Here is a 21,800-nt window from a genome sequence, read left to right on the forward strand (position 1 = left end):
TGCCAAAGTACCCAGCCAAATTGCAGTACACCATATTTGGAGAACTATTAAGGAGGCTAATTATTTGTTGATTAGTGCCCAATTTACATTCAAATACCCGGGCAAGAAAATGTTCAGTAACAGATTTACAGCACATAATTGGCATTAACCATTGCATGCATCTCAGATTTGGTCACGCACTGATAGAAACATATAGATCGAATAAAGAAGGTGCAGAGGAGGTTAACAAAGCCCATACCCCGGGATATGAGAGATGATGAGCTACAGAGAAAGCTTAGAGGCTATGGATCTGCCCACAGTAGAGGAGAGAGAGAGAGGACCAATGGAACTGAAACATCTTGTACCTGAGTCAGGTTTGACGTTGTAGAGAGCGAACAGTCTTCGAAGTCAGCTGTGAAGGGTCATCAAGATGTCATAGCAAGGAAGATGGAAAAGATGTGATATGGTTATACAGAACTGTGGACGAATGGGATTGGCTTAATGATGAGACTTTGAATACAGACTGTATGAAGACATCTAATAACTTACGTCGTTAGAATAGTTTAAGAGATGGGGTCCCGAGAGTACAAAACTCCCTCCCTGTACTGTACAATTAGGTAACTACACACACACACACACACACACACACACACACACACACACACACACACACACACACGCGCGCGCGCGCACACACACAGTGGCTGTTGTTCAGTAATGACACGCCCGTAAAAGGGACGCTGCAAATGACGTAATATTAATTTGCATTGATTGTGATAACACGCACCGAGGACGCGCCCCTTACATGGTGAGGCTGTGGTTTCACACACTCTTCCTCCGCAAATGTGATGATTACGCCTCTCTCACCCTCAGTCCTTCTAAATGGTCCATTGACCTACAACTGCCTACCTCTGCTGCGCAACAGGCGTTGTGTAGATCCATCCTTCGTGGTCAGAGAACTGATGACCTGAAGATAGAAAGAGCTATAGAATGGTCGGAGGTAGTGAAGATATAGCCATGATTTAGTAGCGGCAGTATTGGACATCAGTGCTAAACATGACCCTTGGTCAGTAGTTCATGAATGGTACCTGTTTGGTTCATCGGTTCAAGGATCGAGGAATATCGTTCAGTCTCCTCAGCCTCTACCAAATCGCTGTTGAAGTCTTGGCCAGGTTCCCACGACCACATGCCAGGGTCTGGGTTCTGATGCAGCTGCCTGTGACTGGCGGGCATCAGAGGCTGAAACTACCGGAGCAGCCAGTCAGAAGTACCCCCCCCCCCCCTCCTCGATCCTGCTGCTCCTCCACAGAGAGAGAGAGAGAGAGAGAGAGAGAGAGAGAGAGAGAGAGAGAGAGAGAGAGAACCCCCGCCTGGGCTCGAGATCACGTTTTCTATAGCGTCACATAACAGGGGGGACTTGTCTGACCCGTGTTGGCCGTCAGGTCCCTCTTGTCTCTCAGAGTAATTATCTTGTTGCACTCCGGGTGTATGTGGGGCGCCTCCGTGGAGGTCTGTGGCCCACACACCCGCCTCACACACTTTACTCCTGGCCTCTGTGTGTGTGTGTGTGTGTGTGTAGCTAGCGACGTAACACACCATCATGACCCGGGTGTTGGTTCTTCCGTATAGCACATGCGTTTGACCCTCCTCAGCCATGGTAGGTTAGATTACGTTCCCATTTTCTGTCTCCAGTGTCAAGCGGTACGGGAGATACAAACATGGCATTCAGTGGGAAGCACTACCATTGTGTATCAGCGACTGATCGACGTGGCGGCGGCTGTGATGAACTGAGATTTCATGCTTGCGACATCAGTGCAGGACCGCTAACTAAATACTGGATGGCTATCTAACGATCTGAATCGGTTTGTTAGTCCATTCCTTCTAACCCTTGGTGATACCTTAGGTTGGTTTCAGGTCATCACCTCAACTCAGGTCGCTGGGGGATGGGGCGGCGCCTTTTGCTGAAGGAGGCAGCGTTGGTAACACTAGGTCCAGAAGTGGCAGTGAGTCAGCGATGATGGTGAACATATCTGCCTTGTGGCCCAGCCCTCACCTCTAGCCCTCACCTCCAGCCCTCACCTCCAGCCCTCACCTCTAGCCCTCACCTCCAGCCCTCACCTCCAGCCCTCACCTCTTGTCCTTACGCAAGCTCTCACCACCAGCCCTCAACCCCAGCCCTCAACCCAATCCCGAAGCCTTAATTATCTCATAAACTTTTCCATTTCTAACAAAATCCAGATCTTCTCAGGATGATGTACGCATTATATTTCAGTGTCATGATTGATGAGGTAGAAGGCTGCAGACAGCAGCTGCCCTGAGCAGTACTATACCTCCCTGACTTGGGAGTGTTGTGGTGATGGCCGGAACCATCTTACACCCTGAGTGTTAGCATTAATGTATCGCATTAAAACTTAAGTTATCGGGTCAGTGTCTCCCGCCATACACCTCTGCTAGTGTATCTTGCTGTCTGCCTTCACATTCCATCCCGTATCTATGCAGGAGGTGAGCAGATGTTAATGAGTTTTTGCCCACTAGTGAGGGACGGTGTGGCGTGTGGTGAGCCTGTAGTAAGATGTGCTCTCTGCCGCAGGTATGGGACGAGGAGCTGGCCACCGTAGCCCAGCGGTGGGCCGACCAGTGCATGCCAGGTCACGACCGGAGCAGGAACGTTCGTGAGTACCACCTGTCACATGTCCTCCTTTTTACCTGTCTTCCTTGTCACCTGTTCTACATGTCACCTGTTGTATTCCGTGTCACCTGCCCTGTTTCTCTCCTGTGACTTTGAGAACATATTGTAACCATTTCTCCCCCCCTCCCCACCACCATGCTTCTGTCATGTTCCATGCATCACATGAGGAAGAGTGAACCACCATCTGGAATGACTCTTACTCAAGGAGCCACCAACACTATACTGTGGCGCAGCGCCTCCGGCCGCCTCCTCCTCCACCTCTTCCTACCTTCATAAATAAAAAGCCAAATGATATCCCTCAGCATCTAATATGGGGGGAGGGGTAATGTGTGTATAGGACCTGACGTGGAACATTCTTGACATAATAATGTGATACTTGAACACCCTAGGGAAGTCCTCCTTCCGCCCCAGGAGATGGGAGGGACGGGAGCACCTCCCCAGCATCGCCCCCTGGGAGACAGCTATTGACGTGGCTGCTTCTGCTGAGTGGCCGACTAGCGACCTCTTGGTGATCTGATGATGCCATGATCTTCTAATGACCTGGTGACTCTTAGATGACCTGGTGATGGCTTGTTGTAGACGGTTTGCTTATGACCGGATGATGACCTGATGGGACTTATTTCTGACCTCTTCTTGACATGATGGTGACGTTTCTATTGCATATTTCTGACCCATTTCAAGATATATTGACAAACTCCTAATGACCTATTAGTGACCTCTTTAATGACGTGACTGTGAGTGGTTATACACGTCTTAATTGGTGAGACCTACCGAGCGACCCCTGCTGGTGCTGACTTCTGTCAATTGGGATGACCTTCAGCTAGTGATGACGTAACCTTAGACTGATGACCCTTGATAGGTTGTGGTGACCCTGAAAGATGGATCAGCCTCACCCTGGTATGTGCCTGATGTTATCATGTACCCCACAGCAGCGGTACCACTAACCTATGTTATCATGTACCCCCGCAGCACGCTTCACTGTGGGTCAGAACGTGGCTGCAGCTTGGACCTACGAGAGGGACGAGGGAGACACGCCAGACTTCGCCACGCAGATCGAAGCTTGGTTCAACGAAGTCAATCAGTACGGCTTCCCCAAGGGCAACGTGGACCCCTTCAGGTTCAACAAGGCCACAGGTCACTACACACAGGTGAGGGGTCGCTGGCCTCCAGCTGCTTCCAGGTTATATGAGAATATAAAGGTTTCAGTCGTGTATGTCGAGCGTATCTTGGAACGCAATCGTCGGTGGTCGAGGCAGGTAAATAGATGTAAGGCCGAAGTGTTGGTTCCAGATTAACGCTGCAGCTCTCCAGAGGCTTGCTCCTCTGTTGGCTAGAACTCCCCGAGACACGGGTGTAGAGCTGCACTTCGATCTTAGTTCCTCTGTCAAGGTTGTGAAGACGATCACCAGCTCGGCTAGTGTGAGTCAGGTCTACCAATACAAGACTCAGGGGACCTCCTCGGTGCGGTGTTGGGTCTATGCAGCCATCACACTCCTCAGCATCTTCCCTGTACATAGTTACTTACCTCTGATGATATGATCCTGAGTGTGTAATTTATGTCTCTCATTAAGTATGGCATTTAAGCCCGCTAACAGCAGGGGTCATGGCTGGCTACTGGCCTGGTCCAGCCGTCCCTCTTATCTGGCAGACTGCACCCACAACCCACACACCTCCAGGAGATGGAGTCCAATCATTATATTCTAAAAGTGGTGTTGATTCTATTAGTTAAGAGATCCGGGGAACACCCTCGAGATTGGCTATTATAAATACGTCAACTTTTTCGAAAACATTCATTGACAGTAAACCCGTCCATCATAGCGAAGTCCAAGGAACTCTACTGCCACATTTCATAACTTTTAAAGTCTTTTTTTTTTTTTTCTAATCTAAATTGAAGGAACATTTGTCCATTATTCACGCGTCTCCGGGTGCCCTTTGCACGTGCGAAGCGTGGAAGCTTAAGTACCAAAACTGTCTGTAAGATTTTCCTTGGCAGGAACTCGACCCATCCTCCCCTGACTAGCACGATCGTCTTTCCTGCCAGCACAGCCCCCTCCCCTCTGAAACACAACACTTCCCCTGTCTACCACAGTCCCCTACTCTGGCTACACAGTCGCCCTTCCCTTGCCAGTATGGTCCCCTCCCCTGGCAAACACAGCCTTCCTCCCCTGGCTACCACAGCGCATCTCCTGACCACCACCACAGATCCCTCCCTTACGAGGCCACGCCTCACGTACCAGCGGTGGAGGGAGCAGCCAACCATGACCGAGGCGTGGCAGGAATGCGGCCGCCTCCTGCCTCTTATTTCTGTCTCAACACACTGGTGTAATCAGTCTACAATTGGACGTAAATATCTCTTTTTTTTCATAGGAGAGCCTCCACATTGCCTTCGTCCGGCCCAAACCACCTCCCACGTTACCAAGTGCCCGCCACAGTTGTAACAGATGAAGACCTTAATTAGGTGATCGAGTTGATTAAAGTTTACGTCTGACTGTGATATTAGATTCAGGGATGGCTGCTCTGTAGTCGCTGTTGCATGGTGAATAAACCTGTACATTTATCTGGGATCTTGAAGCTAAGAGCGCGTCCATCTGACTTAGTCCCGGACTTGATTTATTTTTTTTCTAGCTTCATGAAGCAAGGCTGCAGATGGCGTTTGTTGTGGTTGAGATCTTCAGCGTCATAGGGACTGGGCACTTATATATGAATGTATGAAATAACTTAGACTCAAACTGATTTTAAATGAGATGAATTTTGTATAAATGTGAATGTCTTGGAATCAGTCGTAAGTTGTGGACACACTCACCCAAAATCATGCACGATCACATTAGATTAGCGAAAAGAGGCGTACGAATTCACACAGAATCGTAGTATTTCATACAGAATATGTATACAAAACTAAAGGAGCCGTATGGAACCATCTGATGCTTTTCTGATCAGGTTAAGACCAGGACACACACACGGAGGCAGCCGCTGTGTACATAACACCTCAAACTATATTTGAACGAACCGCCTAGCCTGATCAGGTACTCTGATCTAATCCCCGTTGCTCACTTCTCTCTCAATAAGGTTTCCTCATACTTTTGATGGAAGCTGTGAGCAGATGTGATCTTGTTTATTTTGGCTTTGGTGTCTGAGAGTTCAAGATCGAGTTTATAGAATATCCAAGACCTCCACATGCAGAATCTTACGGTTTTGTATAAGGCCTCCACACACAGAATCATTTGTGCGTATCGACACTAGGTAGATTAAGAGGCCAAATCGATCACCTCCCTTTATTCCACACCAGGTGCTGACCATCAGGCCGGACAGACATGAACACAAAGTTCGAAGATAAAATCCTTACAATAGGTAAAAAAATAGACAATCAGGTTCACTCGTTACAATACAGAGGTCAAAAGAGAGACTTAACAGGAATGTGTTCTTGGCGCACGGGAATAGGTTCGTCTCATGTTACACTCCTCACCACACTTCAACTCACCTCACCGTCCTTTCCACACTTTCTAAATCAGGTGAGATTTTTTGTTATTCAGGGACACCAAGTTTCTCCTGTCAGAATTTATTGATCATGTTGCTTTTGTTTTCAGTAAGCTTGACCTCTGTCACTGCTTTGGTAGATTTATTGGGTTGTGTCTGTTTACCTACGTCAACCTGGGTTGTATTACGAAACTTTGAGTCTGTTGAATTACATACGTTGATTGTGCGTTTTGACACATCCACTAAAGAGTGTGTGTTGAGCTAGTTCTAGTGTGCGTTGTTGCACAGAGCATGCGTCTGTTGCACAGAGAATGCGTCTGTTGCACAGTCGCCAGAAATCAGTGTTAAGCATCTCTTAATATGTCTTTTAGACTGAACCTCTTCCTTTGTGTCTTTTCAGAGGGACTTATCCCGTCCTCTTGTCTTCTCACTTCATTAAACTATTGAGTTATGTCATTTGTACAAAACCGGGCAACTGTCTTGGGGAATCCTTGGCACCTTAAGAGGACTTCTGGTTTCTAAGATGTAGACTTAACTGTCTATGTAACGTAGTGTCCCCGAGACTGATTAGATATTACAGTGATACGAAGTATGTTTGCTGTGCTTAACAATGATGTTACAGAGCAATAAAAAGGGGGGCGGGAGGAAGTCGTGAGCAGTTGTTACAGTGATGTAGGAATGAATCTACTTTTAGAGACGTTACGACTTCTTAGGTTACATCTGAGAAATCCTGTCCAAATCTGAGTCGTTATGAGCGGATGAGGAGAGATAGGTCGTGAAAAGAGCAGAAAAAGGAAAGGATTTGACAACTGTGGATGAATACAGCGTTGAGTCTTAAGTCTATGAGTGTATTGCATCGACTAAAAAAAAAGAGCGTAGGAAACAAGACATACCCTGAGGGACGCCACTAGTGACAGCACGAGAGGAAGGGATAGATCCATTAACAATTACAGGAACTGAACAGCCAGACATCAGCAAACATCTGCACCGACCCAGCCTCGCCCATGAAATGTGCTTTACACAAGAACACCGAAAAACCATAATGGTTTGTAAAACCAAATGTAGACGTTCTTAATGATATCTGAAAGATGCTTAATACATGAAATACATTGCATTATCCTCCTGTATTACGGAAATGTGGCTACGCAAGTCCATAGATATTTTTCCCCCCATCTGAGAGGCACAGACATCTGTCTTTCATCCTGCTGTTTGTCTGCTGATCTGCTTTTCGTGAAGCAGGTCTGCTGAAAGGTGTTGTGAACTCTCCCTGCTGAATTATAGCTGGTGTGCTGATTCCCCTGAGCTTACCCTACTACCCTGCCTGCTAGGCTGCGCCTGCTGGGCTGTGTTTCTATGTTACGTCCGCTGAACGATGATAAGCAGCGTTAAGATGTGTATTTTTATTTGAGAGAATCATTAGAATATTGTGGTATGCTGGGGAGTGTTTGGAAGGACTGGCCAGCTAAAGGAATGATGTGGTTGACAGTGACGGGGACCAGAAGCGTCCAGGAGTACCATACAGTCGTCCATGGACCACTGGTGTTGGCCACTGTGGCCACACAACGAGCGGTGAACACGGGGTAAGCAGGTATTGACCTGAGGAGACAGCATACCCCTGACTGTGGCTCATAATCCTCACTCCTCTCGCGTGGCTGACAGGTGGACTGTGGCAGCCTCTTCCATCATTCTCCCCCCCACACCTTTCCACTGTCGTATTCAGAACTCCTTCAGTTCATGTGATCGTGGCACCGCCTACAACAGATGCTCGCTTGAGTCTCACCCCTTGTTGTAGTATTATCAACATCATATATCATTACCCTTGTTTTCTGTGTACATTTATTATCCAGAACTTAAAAGGCAAGAAGGCAGTTCAGGATGCCAACACTGTCAGTAAGGGAACGAGGATATATATATATATATATATATATATATATATATATATATATATATATATATATATATATATATATATATATATATATACACATATATATATACATACCCTTCAACTATATATGTGTGTGTGTGTCTGATTTGTTTATATTCAGTCTAAACGATAACTACTGTTGATTCATACGTTAGTCTTTAACATTTAGATATCGTATATTTTGGTGACTCACTAGAGCAAACGAAACACTGTTTGCTGATGTCGAGAAGTGTGTGGTGCTGGGAGTGTGTAGTGGTGTGTGTGGTGCTGGTGGTGTGTGGTGCTGGTGGTGTGTGGTGCTGGCGTTCTGTGATGCTGGTTGTAATGATTACCTTCTCCTCCCCCAGGTAAAGTCAGGAGCCTGAGTCTCTCACCTGAAACACGTCCTTCGTCGTCAGTTGTAAGGTCTCGGTGGGCAGGCAGGGAGGTGATGGCTCATCCTCTAACTCCCCTCGTCCCTTATTCCCTCTTTATTCTCGGTTTTCTCATTCCTTCCATTTGCTCGACTCCCTAACCACATTGTCCGTAGTCTTCATCAGTATTTCACAAACGTCTCGTCTATTGCTACGCCGAGATCTCTTGCATCTGAGGGTCTGTCTCAGATCATCTTCCCTTGGTATGATGTCCTGCATCACTGCAACCTCCTCCCCACGCCTCCCTCGCCTCCCACCTGCCCACCGAAACACCATACACAGGACCCAAGAGCAGTCTACCTCAACCTTTGCCTTACGTTCTCTTAAGACTATACTTTATATATATATATATATATATATATATATATATATATATATATATATATATATATATATATATATATATATATATATATATATGAAAATGATCTATAAGTGAGCTATAAAGGTTGAAAGACTGACTCGTGGGTCCTCAGTAAGTATGTTGTTTATACTGTGTCGTATTTGTAAACAGCCTTTGGTCTGGTCAGTTAGTCTACTGAAGCAATCAGCGTATAACACTGTAGAACTATGGCACTGCAGAACCTTAGAACCAGCAAGGTTTCACATCTCCTCAGTCGCCACTCACTCCCACAACACCGACATGCATTTCAGTCACCATGGGGGCGATTTGTCAAAACCAGGTTTCCACTGAATCGGGCCACAAGGTTCCTCCGTTCCTTCGTTATTATTTCCTCCCACAAACTCCTCGCACGAGGTGTCCACCAGTAGTCTGATCCCATTCCATACAAACATCATCAGATGAAAACTTGTACATAAATCCTTTCCGAGTTCTCCAGTGTGCTGCTATGAGTAGACCAATAGGCCTCAACACCGATGCATCACATAGTTATAGAATATTTGTAGCATTGTATTACCTTGTGTACAGCCTTATACCTCTGGATTTGCCCTCAACCTTCCACACCTGTGCTTTAACCATCCTGTCAGCTTCCTGGTCTCCTGTCCTTCCTACTTCTCCACGTCGTAGGATGACAATCCACGGTCCATCCTAGCCATATGGGGGTATATCCCTCAGAAAAAAAAAATCGCCTCGTCCTGGTCCTTACCAAGATCAACGAGAATCCTTCCACATATCCTGTCGACCCACCCTTATCCGTCCTATCCTGTCAGCTTCCTTCATTGCCCTGTCCCCTCACATATGTAACACCGTATTTAGTTTAGCTTCATATATATATATATATATATATATATATATATATATATATATATATATATATATATATATATATATATATACATATATACATATATATCCATATATATATATATATATATATATACAATTACAAGAAGAGACAGTGTGTTCTAATTAAGTATATATTTCTATTGCAACGCGCATGCGCCTTCTATAACCATAATCATGTTGATATTTCGTACATTATAGTAAGTTAGTGGTTCATCTGTGCTCTCGTGAGGTACGTGAGTATACTCCAGCCTCGATAACCTGGATATGCGACACGCACCTGGCTGTTGCTTCCATGTGGACACCAGCCACACGAGGATTGGCCTTTATGATGACTCCTCCCCCTTCCCTTGCACTCCATTTGTAAGAGTTTAGTTCACAAACACGTGAGGAGTTCAGGTTAAATCTTGCTTCTTTCTTTCTTTTTTTTTCTCATATTTTCTTAGCATTCGTCTGAAACGGCCATGATTGGGGCATAGTTCTACACGTGCTACGTAGCCTATTATATAAACAGAATAGAAATACCAATAATTTGCCATATCTTGTCATCATCGTAGGCTTTCTTGGTTTTGAAGTATATCTCTTATGATAATCACTTTCGCTTACAAGTATCATTGTTGGCCAGACCATATGTCTCACTTTATACCTATCAAAGCAACAGGTGTTTATACCTCGTGGTACGAGGCCCTCACTAGCGAGGAACTTCAATGTGATCAGCGTCATTTATTGATTACAATCAAGTAGAATTATTTTTTCCCCTGTCCTTGTGCCGTGGGGGTGTATGTCGGCCGTAGTCCGGCTTCTCCCCACACGATGACCTGGTCCCTCATAGAACACACTGTCTCTCTAGCTTAATTTAATCCTGGCTCCAGACTTTAGAATCTCTAGTGATATACCCCAGCACCACTGCCTTGTACACCTTGCTGCACAGCTGCTGCACACTCAGACGTATGCTGCAGTTGTGCATGAAACAGGTATCACTTGTGTGTGTGTGGCTCTGCTCTCTACGTCCGTGATGAGCATCTCTCAGTGGTGGGGGTGGCTCTGTAGGTGGGGTGCTCAGGGGCAGGACCATTGCCCAGGGTAAGTAAAGTGTAAGTAACAACACTACAGCTACTCCTCCCCCAGACATAGCCAACATTGGCTAGATATCGCCAACGCCTGGCTAGACTGAGCCATTCCGTGGCTAGACAGCGCCAACTAAGCTAAAGAACAGCAACCTCAAACTGTATTACCGGATCACACTAAACTTCCATGCTGAAAATGACGCCATCCCAGACTAAACGAGAATTTTCAAGGCCAGAAGAGGCAACACACCTTCACTTCTCCAGTACATAGTGGACAACATTCTACAGATTTCGTTACCTCTTTTCATCTGCATTTGAACTCAGGCAAACAGGAATACCTTTCCTGGTGCATACATTGTGAGCATTCCAACATTTCTCTACAATGTTGGGTGTATATGCGTCACACACACACACACACACACACACACACACACACACACACACACACACACACACACACACACAGTTCTTAGATTTTGATAACTGTAAACAGAAGAGACTGGATGTTTGTATAATTAGTTATTTTCAGTGACCCAGAAATCAGTAACTACAGATAAGTGATTAAACACATAACCAGTCCTTTCTCTTTACAGTTGTCAAAAGGACCTCTAATTACTGGCTTTTTTATTGACAAAGTGACCCAGACTTTTAACGGACCATTTCCTATTTCTTCATATCTTTCCAAAATATTTCATAAACTTTCCTGTATTACTTTTAAGAACAAAACTGGTGTAATATGTCTACCTAGATGGTTTTGCTTGTATGTTACAATCACACGAAAATATTTTATTAAGAATATATGACAGGTTATATCTCAGTTACCAGTGTTTATATATGTCAGGGATATAGATCAGTTATCAATGTATATATATATGCCAAGGAATTATTCAGTTACCACCACTGTCTACACATGTTTAGGATATTGCTCAATAATCATTGAGGAATTATGTTCTAAGTTATCTCGGTATAAGGGAAGACAAGTTGTTGAGGGAAGACAACTCGCTGACATTATGTTGCCCTCGGGAGACTAATCTGTGACCCCATTGTCTTCCTCCTCCCTCCCTCCCTCCCTCACTCTACCGACGCTGGCTACTGGTGCTGGTACGCCTGGCGCCCCTGGTACTGGCGCGCATCCTGGCACTGGTATCGGTGCACCTAACGATACTGGTGATGTTCCTGGCACTGGTACAACCGACGGTACTGGTGGCATTCGTGGCACCCGGTACAACCGACGGTACTGGTGCGCACCCGACGGTACTGACGGCGTCCCTGGCGCTGACACCACCGTCTGTACCACTGGTGCTCATGACGGCACTGGTGACACTGGTGCCGGCGCACGCGGGGACCTCCCTTCGCACACATACACGCTGGACACCTTTGGCGACGGATGAAGATGGTGTGGGCGGAGACGTACCTGGTCGGATGCGGCTACGCCTACTACAAGGACCCTTCCCTCGGCTTCACCAAGATCTACGTGTGTAACTACGCCCCGGGGTAGGTGGTGTCTCCTGCTGGTGCCGCTGCGACATATTTACATACTTAGGATTACTTGAAGTTTTAAACCTGCTACGGGTCACGGCTTGAGACGCCTTGCCTCCAGCAGGGAGAAATTGTTTGGTGTCCTATAAACCATTACCTTCCCCTACAGAGGCAACGTGCTAGGCGCTTCCATGTACAAGCTGGGTTTCCCAGGGCAGCAGTACTGTGTCGGCGATGGTCTACACCCGTCAACTGCCTACCAGGGCCTCTGTGGTGAGTTTCTCGCAAGTTGTATGTTTAACAACATATTTTCCAACACGTTCGGACAGACGTGGATGATGAGGGTATAGCGGATAAAGAGTGTGGTGTTCAGGTTGATATAATAAGACATGTTCTTATCCCGCAGAGCGAGACCCCGTCAACCAGCGTGGCCCCTGTGGCAAGGGTCCGACCTCGTTCATGCACCCACCACCGCCAGTCTCCAACAGCATCTCTTCCGGCGGCCACCATCCCATGGTCATGCCGCCACACAGCCACCATCCTATGATGGTAGCTCACCCATCCCACCACCCCATGATCGGCGGCCCGCACGACTACACCGATCACGACGACCACGACCTCATGAGGCCCACGGAGTTCCTCATGAAGGGCATCCAGGAACCATTCAAGGGGCTCATGAAGATCCTCAATCCTTGGAATATCTTGAACCGGTTCACAGGATAGACGGCGCCCCAAGGGCCCGTCCCACAACCTGCCCACCGCCCCGGCGTCCACTGTACCGAGAGGTTCTAGCTCACAAACTCTTATTCTCGTCGTTCAGTTACCAGCCTTTCGTTGTTTATAGTCGTGCGTGTCATATCGTGTCGTGGTCACCGTGTGTATGAGAGTGTATGTGTGGCGTTCAGTGTCTTCAGTGACTAGCGTCGAGGAAGCAGAGCGCTGCGTACAGGGGGTGCGCAGACTGCGCCTCAGCGGCCTTTACCCTGGGCGCTGATGCGAGTCATGAGGCTAGCACCTTCCTGCAGTTAATGCTCTGCTACTGGCAGCTACTCTCGCGAACTGAGGAAATCTTTACTGTCAAGTTGAAAGATGCTTTGGAGAACTAGATGTCGTAGTGTACGTTTAAAATTAGTCCATTTTCTTTGTGCCGATGATGGATGAGTTTTTTTCTTTGTTTTTGGTAGAGTGACTTGTTTATATCGTGTATTTAGTGCATATACATACTCGTAAGGTGGATTATTCTGTAAATTGTCTTCTGAGAAGACTGATTCTCCTCATAACTCAGTCGAGCTGAGTTATGTTGTTTCTTGAGCCAAACACCGTATGGTTTTTTTTTTCATTCAATCCTATATGAGTGACTTACAATTATACATGACAAAAGAAAAGGTTAGCTCCAGGGTGACAAATTTGTTCCTGGCTAAGATGGTATGTTCTGTGATAATGAGTGTACTCGGGAGGGGAGGAGGGATATCAGTATGTTATATAAAGAAATACAAAGTCCTGATGGCTGTGACGTGATGGTTTTGGTGGAAAGCAAATGCCCAGGGTTTTGCCTCGGGAGCCATGTACAAGAGTACTACACAAAGTAATTTACAAACAGACGTCTTTCCAAGGAGGGAGATGTCTGTGACTTGGTCCAGAGACGGAGTCACTGGTTAAATTGGTGTTCAACTGGTTCAGGAAAATTGTCATGTTTCTTAGAACAATGTTGATAGTTTTCTGTAGTTATATATGCTGTATATAGATACATATGTGTATAGTACATGCATGAGCTAATTGGTACAATTAAACTATAGATATCTAGATAAAAAGTAGACACGAGGTGAGAGATTTATAATTGTGATTATGATATATATATATATATATATATATATTACTTGCTGGACAACAGGCCTGAAGCATTATGTTTCAATTATATCTGTAAATGTAAAAGACCCAAAAATATGTGAGGGTATGAAAGACGTATACCATAACATTGGAGAATATTTACTGCCTTTCTCGAAAATGAACTTCCAAAATTGACCTAGGCTATGTTGGTCAGCAAGTAGGACACTAGACATTTCTCGTTATCATGCAATGAATTGCTGTTACGGTATGCTCAGTATATATGAGTGTAGTTGTATCAGCCTTGGAAGTTACCGTATCAGAAAGTTAGTAAACGAGTTTACAACATTTACATTTGCCATTGCTGAAGAAAATTTATTGTGTACAATGTCCACGGGAAAGACATTCGAGGTCTTTTGATTCCATTCCATATAACAACCAAAAACCGTAAACAAACATTTCTTTTTCTTTGTCTCAGCCTGTAAAATATAATTTATCGGTTTTTTAGGTTATAGAAACCTAAAAACTGTTTCTTTAAGGCTAACCTAAATCTTCATTTACTCCCTGGGTCTAATTCTATTGCTGATTAATAAGATAGATGGCTAATATTAGATTATCATGGCTTATTCCTGGTAATTAAGGACTGATTGTATATATATACATCTATGAATAATAAAAGATTAACTTCATACCCATTTTCATCCCCAGTCAAAAAGGAATATAAAAAGTATATGTTTGTTAGTTTATCTCGTATGTGGTAGGTTAGAGAGGCATCCTGCGAAACGCCGTGACGTGTTTAGACAGAGATGGTCCAGAAAAGACACACAAACAGAAGAGGCTATTTATTGTATTTATAGATACATTGCTTTATGTTATTCGTGCCAAACTTTATAAATCAATGCAAGGGAAACTATCTTTTATTAACCCTCCACCCTTCTCTTCTTTCGGAAGTGATTTGATGGCACGTAAGTGCGTAAAATAGTAGTGCTGCTGGCATTTGTCTGCAGACTTGTCAACACAATTGATAGTTCAGGTATCGCATGTCTGATGCTTTTGTCATTCTGAAATGGCAGACGCCAGGTAAACACAACATAACCTTGCAGTGGTAGTGAGTCACCATATCTTCAAAACACTCGACCTATAGATACACAGAGAAAAATCCAAGGTTTGTATACAGAACTGTGCTACCTGTAACCACATCAGCTGTCAACTACACCAAGACCTTGATCATGCAGCGTTTGGCCCTATCTCCAGCCATGTACCACCACCTCTCTCGGAGGGCCTTCAGGCTTCTTCAGCTCATACAATTCACCAAGCTTCATGGTATCACTGTCTTTAGCTAACTCTCCTAGAATGGACACAGTAGTAACATCATTAACTCTACCTATTTTCTCTATATATTTTTTCGGTGACTCGAAACACTCGGACTCCCTGTACCTTTTCTCAAAAAACAATTTACATAACCTTCACTTTCCGAATTCACCCATCTCTTCCCCGCCTCGTCTTCCTCCTCATCCACCACAATCATCGACTCTCTCCAAGCGTCACTGGACCTCATCCGACACAGATAAACGTTGCTACACCAAATTCGCCACTACCACTTACTATCACTTGAGACTGCTCATCCTCAATTAGTACACCTGTAATACAAACACTTCTAGCTAATGGGAGAGCTCGGTTAGATCACAAGAGCAGTCTCGTCCTTCAAGCAGCGTGAAACTCATCGATAATTCGTGTATATTTTGAAGATCTAACCCACCTCCTCTGTCTGTACCCGTTGCACTTCTTTCTATATTTGTACATTCTAGATGAGACGGCACGAGCAACGGAATGCCCTAATCAAGACCATCTCATTTGCAATCCTCGTTGGACATACGCCCTCTCTCTTTCCACACGGCATGCTCTATATTTCTATGAAATGTAGATTCTCGTAACAGTGCGCATGTAACATTACTTATGTAACAGGAAACTGTAATACTTCGTAATATATTTGTTTCGGTAGATGGTCGATCGTGCAGCATCTGATACAACAGCAGGCCCGAGTATTCCTAGTTTTACCGACCTAGTTAAGAGCCTATCTCACGACGCGCTGAGCGTGGCCAAAGCTAGTCTTTGGCCTCAGGAAACACTTCCATCCTTACCCAGCCACGCCGCGACTGACGACCACGAATTAGAGAACTGTACTGACACTTAGAAATAAACTACCCGAAACTGATGTTAATTGTGAAAGAGGAATGACCATGAAGGCGTCATAGGAAGGAAAATATAGTAGCTGAGCTACCATCTTGTGCTGATTATCATGCAGACGCCGCGCTTGTCCAGTCAGGCATTACAAGCAGGACAGGCACGTGCTAGATAAAACTTAGCTCTCGCATTCGCCGTGAATTTCAAGCAGCGTCGTCTAAAGTTAGATACTTTCAAGTTCTAAAGGCAAGGGGCTGTTTCGAGTGGAAAACAAGGTAATGGTACATATCGAAGTTATTCACCATGACGTTAACTACACGCAAAAATTAGCTCGTCATAGCTCTCAGGGAAGGTCTTTTATTATCCCATTAATCATATCCTTCTTTGACCTGAGAAATTCAACCTTTCTGATTGTGAGGATTTGTAAGTCACAAAATGTGGTGCATAATTCTTCTCAAGGAGGTAAGAACTTTAGAAATTGGTTCGTATTGCCTTTATATGTTATTAGTATGTAATTTGTATGTAATTCTTAATTAGTGTTCTATTCTTGAGAGCCGCATGAGTAGTGAGTATTCAATTAACAGATTCCAGACATAGGGTTAAGATAATAGAATCGCCTATCAGTTCAAATTCTCATCTCACAACCTAGTAGCAGTAAATAGAATCTCTTATCAGTTCAAATTCTCATCTCAACCTAGTAGAGTATCTGTAAGTGACGTATGTACAACGGCAAAAAAGAGGTTCAACTAAGTAACTCGAGTTCGCTTGATGTGTCGTAGTTTGGACTCTCGAAGCCTTGAGGGTTGGAGGCAGCTGGCGAGCACCACCTTCACCAGACAGTGTATCCTTGAACAGGGCGTGTGTACTGTTGCCTAATTCTGACCCATCATGGTATACAGGCAGTTGCGTGCCTGGGCTATGTTCCCACAACCAGGGATGGTTTAACGCTAAACTGTAGCGAATTAGTACAGGCTGGGGATGTTTCTTTTTTTTTCGGAAGGCCATCGAACTTTGCCTTAACTCTGTATTACTTTTATTTATCATTTATTAGCCAATTACCATTCACGAAGAACATTGCGATACAATTATAATTGCGAATATGAAGGATATGATTTTCAAGTCTATTTCCCGGATTTCTGGCTTTCCTGAATATCCAGATCGACTCAAGTGAATCCCGAAAATCCGAAGAGAACAGTCTGCTTAAGGGAGGTAGGTCAGGATCCTTACGGGTTCAGTGCCCAGGGATCGGAGCAGCCTTATTCCGGCCCTGGTCACGAGTGATCTATTTCACAGATTTCAATATTTATTCAAACTACACCAGTAATTAGTAGCTGCCTAATTTTCGATGCTTTCCACTTTCGGTTACTGCCAGATGTTTTGAATCATTCTATTTGTGACTTGGACGTATGGTAGAGGTTCGGTGTTATGAGACCCCATTGCTTTGTGTGCCTCACAACACCTGGAATTTCTTTTGTTTTGGGAGCTTCGAGCCTTAAGAACCGAAGCATTTAACTCTGGAGGTCCCGCAGTGACGTTGTTACTGTCTGTTCGTTGAGACCAAACGTGCTGCTGCTCAGTGTTCACTGCGTTTCAGTGGGGTCTTTGATATGTTTATGTGCTATTCAGGTTAACTTATTCTTAGTGGCCATGTATGTGTGTGTTTTTGAGCTACCAAGCTATATAGATCTATACGCCGGTCAACTTCAAGTCATTTGCACATGGGCTACGTGCATACTGAGAGTGTATGTGGCCTTAGAATCAACACCTGGATCCAAGTGTGAACCAGCCCACGAGCTCTCTTATAAATCTGACGACAGTAATGAATGCTTCGACAGCAAACTGCGTTCAGTACCCTGGGTCTACATTTTTCAACAAGCACCGTCGGATTTACATGGGTAAGACAGAACCGTTCGTTATTCCTTGGTAGTACTGAAGGCTCGACAGTAAGATAATCCTTGTGATCTTCAGCTGGGTGATGTTTTTGAACATTGCTGATCAAGTGGTGTGGTGTAACCAAACAAAACCATCTATTTTTAATGTATAGACTGAGGGATTGAGGTATGTCCTTCAACTTTCAGAATGTTGAAATTATGTCCAGTTCACTTTCGACGATCACCCATCTTCATAAGCAAGGACAAGTTACATGCTATCCCCTTTTACACTCGAGCATTACTATCTATTGCCACTTAGTATTCAAAAGAGGAAAACTTGATCACCTGAAGATTTGATTCTCCCACACGAAGGGGTAAATGAAAGCTTTTTCTTGGAGTGGTTAGTTTAAATTAGGTTAGTACTTTGACCAAATCTAACAATCTTACCTAGCCTAAGCCAAGCTAACCGAGCATAGAAGAACGTTGAGGGCAGAACAAAGCTTCAGGCTCTGCCCTCCAATTATTTGTTAGATCTTGCAAACAAATAATGAATCATATACATTACTAAACTTTAATAGGACATTTGATTACTCCAATAGTTCTCTATAGTACCCCTGATGTCAAAGAAAACTATTCGAAAGTTTGTTTAGGGGGAGACAATTCTATATTATGAAATGATAAAATGTTCTAATTGACAACTACAAACCCTCATTTAGAAGCTGTAATGCTGGCTTTCCAAGTACCATAATTTTGTTCACGCATTAAGGCATTCCATACATCCATCTTATCCAACCTGCCTGTCGCTCTAGAGATTTCTGGAATGGGGATATGATCTGGGAAGATGTATATTCTTCCGCAGAGAAGAGCACTACCCTCCAGCAGTAACTTAATGCAATCTGTTCCGTCACATCTCTGACTTAATACAGAGTTAGTAATATACAAGAAACGCTGGACTAGATATTTACAAATGATTCTTAATGGGGGTGGGAATTTAGACTGGTTCTCAGGAGTCTGCTGTAGATATTGTGGTTACCTCAGCGATACGGACTCCAAATAAACCTGAGTTGATTAGATGACCTATTTGATAAACGAATGATTACGACAACCGCCAGAAATCCCTGGAACGAATAAGATTTATTTCTTCCAGATGGAGGATGTGATCGTAGCCTATATATATAACAGTGGTAAACATAAGAACAAAATGTTACAAGGCTCCTAGCCAGAAAAAGGTGGATACCCACGGAGTAGACGACTACCCAGATCACTCTAGATATGCTCAGACGAGGAATACCGTGACAGTCCTCATTCTGAGATTTAAGAACGTGAGGCAGTACCTTAAAGCTTTTTGGAACGACGTAGACTCAAGACTGTAGACCAGAACAGATGTAGATTACAGATAAAAAGGACAGAACAAGGACTACCAATAACAGAAAAGACGGTATCGTAAAACATCTTACAGTATTGTTTTCTTAAATGAGGACACCACTCTCATGCCTGTGCACCTCCCCTTTAACAGTAAACGCAGCTCGCCGGGAGATTTACCCTTGCGAAAGCCGTCGCTAGAATAAAGAATCTAAAAGTTTTCATAACGTTACAGAATGTTATAGTTCAGTCGCCCATGATCCGTTTCAGCTTGACGATCAGCATGGTCTTTTGTTCACAGACCCTGAGTGACCCAGCACTTTAATGTGACAGAACTGGCTTGATGTACATCGCACCACAGAGGAAAGTTAGAACATACAGTAATGGTAGAAATACCTCACCAGAGGGCGGGTATACGTGCAAGATCCTGCTGAGGGATGTTGGGCCTTTGGTCCAAAAATGACCTTCGGCCTTTGCATACAAATGAATTTTTGCCAGGGAAGTACTGTTACCACTAGTTATTAGAGATTTGCCAGAACTTCAGAACATCAAGCAGTGCTACAGGACGTTTGGCAGAGGCACAGGGTGTCTGGTAACGTTGCAGGACTTCTGAAATCAAATTCTTAAAGTGCTTTGGTAGTTTCGCTTGGGTAAATAGCAGCAGAATACCACAAGGTACAGTTCTTAACCCATTCCTCTTCGTGATTCATACCAACGACTTGCATTCAGCAATTGAAAATGCCAACATAGGACAAAGACACGGGAAAACACCAAGTTTTTGAAGCAGACTGACAATTCGAAGAGGTCCAGAGAGATGACAATTCCCGGGCACCGTAGAATATGCACACATATGGAGACTGATAAATCTTGGGTACTAACCTAGGAACACTATATACCAGAGACCTGTAGCACAGAAAAGATTGAGATTATTTAGAATGAACACGAAGACAAAATATATCCGTTTTTTCAGCTAGGGGGTGGATCTTAAGGGAGGACCTTCCCTGGAGGTTCATACATCAACTATACGAGATCTGAATCAACAGTGAATTGTACGTTGAGATGGTATTGGCTACTATGAAGAGTTGTGTATACTAATACTTAAGTATGTACATATGGAGACCCTCAGGAAGAGGCAAGAGGGGGTATTTGAAAAAAAAATTCTATGGGCGCTCATACATCTGCTTCTTTGCATTAGCGACTTTATCAGCAATCACCTATGAACAGGTAATGGAAATTTATAGTTCGCTATATTAATCATTGGTCTGCATGTTCTCTTATCTGGCACAAACTAACTGAAATTCTCTCTTTCTAAAGAACTGTGATCAGTAAAAAAATACTCTCCTTTTATGATAGATATGGAATTTCCAAGGAATGGCCTGTAAAGTAACATTTAACATATATCTTACCGTCTAGAACTTGTGTGTGATATTTCATGTCATCCCAAAATTGATACGGTCTATGTAATTTTGTCATTTCATTATATCCACCTTTATGATGCTCTATGGTCGGGGAAAACAAAATGAATGATAAAGTCCCCCTGGAGTCTGGAGTGGTCTGTTGGCGATGGCGGATCGGTTGGCAGACATGTCTGGGGCGTGTTGTTTGTATGAAGGGTTGGTACGCCTGCGTCAAATATGGCGGAGTGGTTATTTGGGAGTGAAGAAGACCTTGTCCATGGTATTTTGCCGCCTCCCAGGTGTTAGGTTTGTATTACTATCACACTTATAACGCCTTGCAGATGTCAGAGTTTAGGCAAATAGATATTACGGAGGAAAGTATTGAGCAAGAAATGCCGATGTGATTCTTGTAGCGGAAGAATTGTTTTGAGGTGTCATTCAGTCCAGTCTGTGCCTAATTGTGAAGCAAAGTTCGATCTGCATCCCAGTTTAGTCCTTAGTTTTTAGTACTCCTTGGGGTAAGGGTCACGAATTAAAGTTTTGGCTCAATGTTAATCCGTAAAGTAAGTCTACGATTAGGATTAATCCGGCCCAACACCACCAAGTGTGGCAGCTTATTTTCAAGTATATTTCGAATATAAATCAGTGTAGGCAGATGAGATGAACCTCTCAAGTTGGCATCCTATTCATGGGCTACCATAAAGTGTAACATCTCATCAGATAAAAAGGACTGATGTACTTGAATGAGGATTTTAATGATACATCAAGGTAGGATATATCAGAATGATTTATGCAGTATCATCTAGAGACTTTAATACTTTTCATAATTACCCTTGTATGAATGTTTTATAAAGGTACACCAACCGGAGAATTGGTATGTCTGTACAAATC

The 21,800-nt window shown here is 44.2% G+C and overlaps 2 protein-coding genes across 9 annotated transcripts in view; both read left to right on the forward strand.

The window, feature by feature from the left end:
• The window catches only part of LOC139760810 (venom allergen 5-like), a 155,225-nt gene extending 140,220 nt beyond the window's left edge, over positions 1 to 15,005 (forward strand). For all 5 annotated transcript variants that reach the window (XM_071684445.1, XM_071684444.1, XM_071684449.1 and 2 more), the window contains 5 exons: positions 2,570 to 2,651; positions 3,638 to 3,816; positions 12,186 to 12,286; positions 12,441 to 12,544; positions 12,678 to 15,005. In XM_071684445.1, coding sequence (XP_071540546.1) covers positions 2,570 to 2,651; positions 3,638 to 3,816; positions 12,186 to 12,286; positions 12,441 to 12,544; positions 12,678 to 12,994 — 783 coding nt within the window. In that variant the 3' untranslated portion in view covers positions 12,995 to 15,005. The remainder of the gene's footprint in view (positions 1 to 2,569; positions 2,652 to 3,637; positions 3,817 to 12,185; positions 12,287 to 12,440; positions 12,545 to 12,677) is intronic.
• A 2,934-nt stretch (positions 15,006 to 17,939) lies between these two features.
• The window catches only part of LOC139760813 (uncharacterized), a 29,509-nt gene continuing 25,648 nt past the window's right edge, over positions 17,940 to 21,800 (forward strand). For 2 of the 4 annotated variants that reach the window (XM_071684455.1, XM_071684458.1), the window contains exon 1: positions 21,068 to 21,215. The gene's annotated coding sequence lies outside the window, so the exon portion shown is untranslated. Of the gene's footprint in view, positions 18,175 to 21,066; positions 21,216 to 21,800 lie in introns of those variants that run through there. The other 2 variants (XM_071684456.1, XM_071684457.1) reach the window with 2 other exon arrangements.

This window comes from Panulirus ornatus, chromosome 38 (genome assembly GCF_036320965.1).
Source record: "Panulirus ornatus isolate Po-2019 chromosome 38, ASM3632096v1, whole genome shotgun sequence".
Taxonomy (NCBI): Eukaryota; Metazoa; Arthropoda; class Malacostraca; order Decapoda; family Palinuridae; genus Panulirus; species Panulirus ornatus.